At 39.2% G+C, this 2,802-nt stretch overlaps 1 protein-coding gene across 3 annotated transcripts in view; it reads right to left on the bottom strand.

Annotated features, from left to right (window-relative positions):
• The window catches only part of LOC102292079 (syntaxin-1A), an 83,194-nt gene that overhangs the window by 4,735 nt on the left and 75,657 nt on the right, over nt 1-2,802 (bottom strand). The window contains exons 9-10 of one of the 3 annotated variants that reach the window (XR_006054770.1): nt 2,335-2,377; nt 1,840-1,950 (exon numbers count right to left, since the gene is read on the bottom strand). Coding sequence is in view for 2 of the 3 variants with exons in the window: in XM_005929940.3 (XP_005930002.1) it covers nt 1,840-1,950 (111 nt within the window). In the remaining variant the exon portion in view is untranslated. Of the gene's footprint in view, nt 1-1,532; nt 1,644-1,839; nt 1,951-2,334; nt 2,378-2,802 lie in introns of all 3 variants that reach the window. The other 2 variants (XM_005929940.3, XM_005929939.3) reach the window with 2 other exon arrangements.

Genomic DNA, 2,802 nt, shown 5'->3' with positions numbered 1-2,802 from the left:
AGAAAGAAAGAAAGAAAGAAAGAAAGAAAGAAAGAAAGAAAGAAAGAAAGAAAGAAAGAAAGAAAGAAAGAAAGAAAGAAAGAAAGAAAGAAAGAAAGTTTGCAGTCTTTAATTATAAATGGGGAAATAACCATGTAGATGACCCTTGCACTGAGTCATTGGATTTGTGCAATTTATCTAATGTTGAGCACCTTGTTAGACGTTGACCAAGAGGTGGCAGAATTGCTCCATTGTGTTGCAGATTGTTTAAAGGAAGGAAGACTGCCATGATTCCTTTCAAAAGCATTTGTCAAATGTTTATATACTATGGGAACAATCAGCTTCAAATAATCCTGTCCAAAGATAGTGAACCTCCAGAGTTCATGATGTAAGATGATACATCTGGCTTTACTAGCAAACAACTATTCAAAGATGACAGTTTGTGCATTTTCTGTATATGCACTAAACGTGTAAAATCACTATCATCTGTTGTGGCTCCTTGTCATGCCTCTCCACCAGAATGTAGTGTTCATGTGTTAAAAGTGACTCTGGTTGTAAAGGTTGAATTAAAAATACATACAGGGTGTTTTTATTCCATTTCCTCTTAAATACAAATATGAAGATCATTTTTCTTACCAAATTGAATTGTTCTTAGGTCAGATTCTTATAGGAACTCACCGGCCAGTTTGTTATGTACACCTATTCAAATATCTAATTAGCCAATCATATGGCAGCAACTAAATTCCTTTAGGCATTTAGGTCATCTAGACATGGTCAAGATGACCTGCTAAAGGTTGTGATAGGGGAGCAGCAGTAACTCAAATAACCAACTGTTACAACTAAAGTATGCAGAGGAGCATCTCTGGAGGCACGACATGATGTGCTACGGCAGCAGAACATCAACCGTTTAGGCTGGTGGTATAATTGTGTGGAGGATATTTTCTTGGCACACTTGCTGCTTTAATCACCGTAGTATCAAATGGTCACGATTTAAACTTTGCAGCCCATCTGAGTCTTGCTGTTGACCATATACTTTCCTTTCCTTTCCAGGGCTATATGCCATGTCGTAGAGCTCAAATCATCCCTACCTGTTTTTCTGAACATGGCTGTTCTCAAATGTCCTCCACACTCACCAGATCTCAATCTAATAGAGCATTTTTGGGTTTTAATTTTTGCATCATCATGGATGTGTAACTGACAAATCTGCAGCAGCTGTGGACTAAAATCTCTGAGGAATGTTCTTAGAACTGTGTTGAATCAATAAAAGGAAGAGCTGAAGAATTAAGGCAGTTCTAAAGTCAAAAGATGCTCCAGCTCAGTACTAGCAAAGTGCACCTAATAAAGTGTCCGGTGAGTGTATATGCTAAAGGTACTGAGGCTGAAAGTCATTGCTGTAGACTTAAATACACTCACAATAACCACAGTCCATACACAGATACATGACAGGTGAGCATGCACAGCAACCACTCCACTCCACTATGCACATGCACCGATTCCGACTTTAACTACCACCGTTCCACATGACAGCATGTTTTTCCGTTTAAGCAACTCACCCTCCGGGCTTTACTCTGGTATTTAACAGCCTTCTTAGTGTCTGATACCGCCCTCTCCACATAGTCTACCGAGTGCTCCACATTGTACTCAATGCGGTCTATCATTTCCCCCTAGAAGAAGTTAGTTACAGAGGAGGTGTGGAGGACATGCAGACAAGAAGAATAAAGAGGAAGCCAGATGTGTAGGCAGGAGGAGGAGGAGCGGATACAGATGGAGGCAAGTGACAGGGGAGGAATAACAGATAAATGAGTAGGAGAGAGAAGAAAGAAGGAGAAGAAAAAAGAGAAAAAGAAATAATTATGTCACCCGTCTGTTGGTCTTTTTGAACTTTTTGCATTTTGGGATGTTGTCCTTTCCCTGCTCCACATAATCCTGGGCCTCCATAACACAGTGCTCAATGTTGTTCACGAGGTTGCCCTGCACAAGAATCAGAGATGGAGACACATTAAGGTGTGTGTAAGAAGAAATCTGTAGTACCAGCAATGTTTAGATTTCATAAATATGTTTCAAAGCAACCTGACTAGACTAATGAAAGCTATCATTACATGAATGTCATAGAACACAAAATAACTGTGATATCATATCTCTTATCATTTCCATTGTATTGGTAACAAACCATGATTAAAACAGCATTAATCAACAAGATAGAAAATCATTACTTTTCACATTAGCACTGACCCACAATCACTTGACAAATCAAATGGCTACTAAAGTGACCCAGACTGCTCTCTGTGCATGCACTAAAACAAAGACAATTCAAAGTCCACACAGGTGAAAAGTCACGAGTTAGAGGTAAATTACCTTGCTGTGTTAGAAGGGGAACAACGTTCTGTGTTCTCCAGAGCTTAGAGTCATTGGAGTGGGGGCAGTGTTGTGTAGTGAAGAAGAAAACAGAGGCGAAAACCAAGAGAGTGGGAGACAGAGAGAGCAAAGCTGAGAAGGGTAGATTTAACAATCACATTCCAGTTTAATCTTAAATCATGTGGCACTGAGAGCATAAAGGGTTAGTTAATTGAGCTGTTTAGAGCACACACATACAAACACCCATTTCCACTGAATTATTAGACATTTTCCCGCTAAATGTTATTGCATTGTGCCATCAGTGTAACCAAAATCAGTTTCATGTAACGATTTACTTCAATATTTCACATATTTTCTTATTTTTCATATTTTCAAGTGTTCTCTAACCCAGAATCCATTCTGTACAATTCAGGCCGATTATTTCTGATGAAGGAAATAGTTAATCTCTGTGGGGGTTAAGCCACACAC

Source organism: Haplochromis burtoni, unplaced genomic scaffold, assembly GCF_018398535.1.
Source record: "Haplochromis burtoni strain Fernald_Lab_line unplaced genomic scaffold, NCSU_Asbu1 Contig_128, whole genome shotgun sequence".
In the NCBI taxonomy this organism is placed as follows: domain Eukaryota; kingdom Metazoa; phylum Chordata; class Actinopteri; order Cichliformes; family Cichlidae; genus Haplochromis; species Haplochromis burtoni.
The sequence above is the reverse complement of the archived record's forward strand: the minus strand, read 5'-3'. Positions and strand labels throughout refer to the sequence as shown.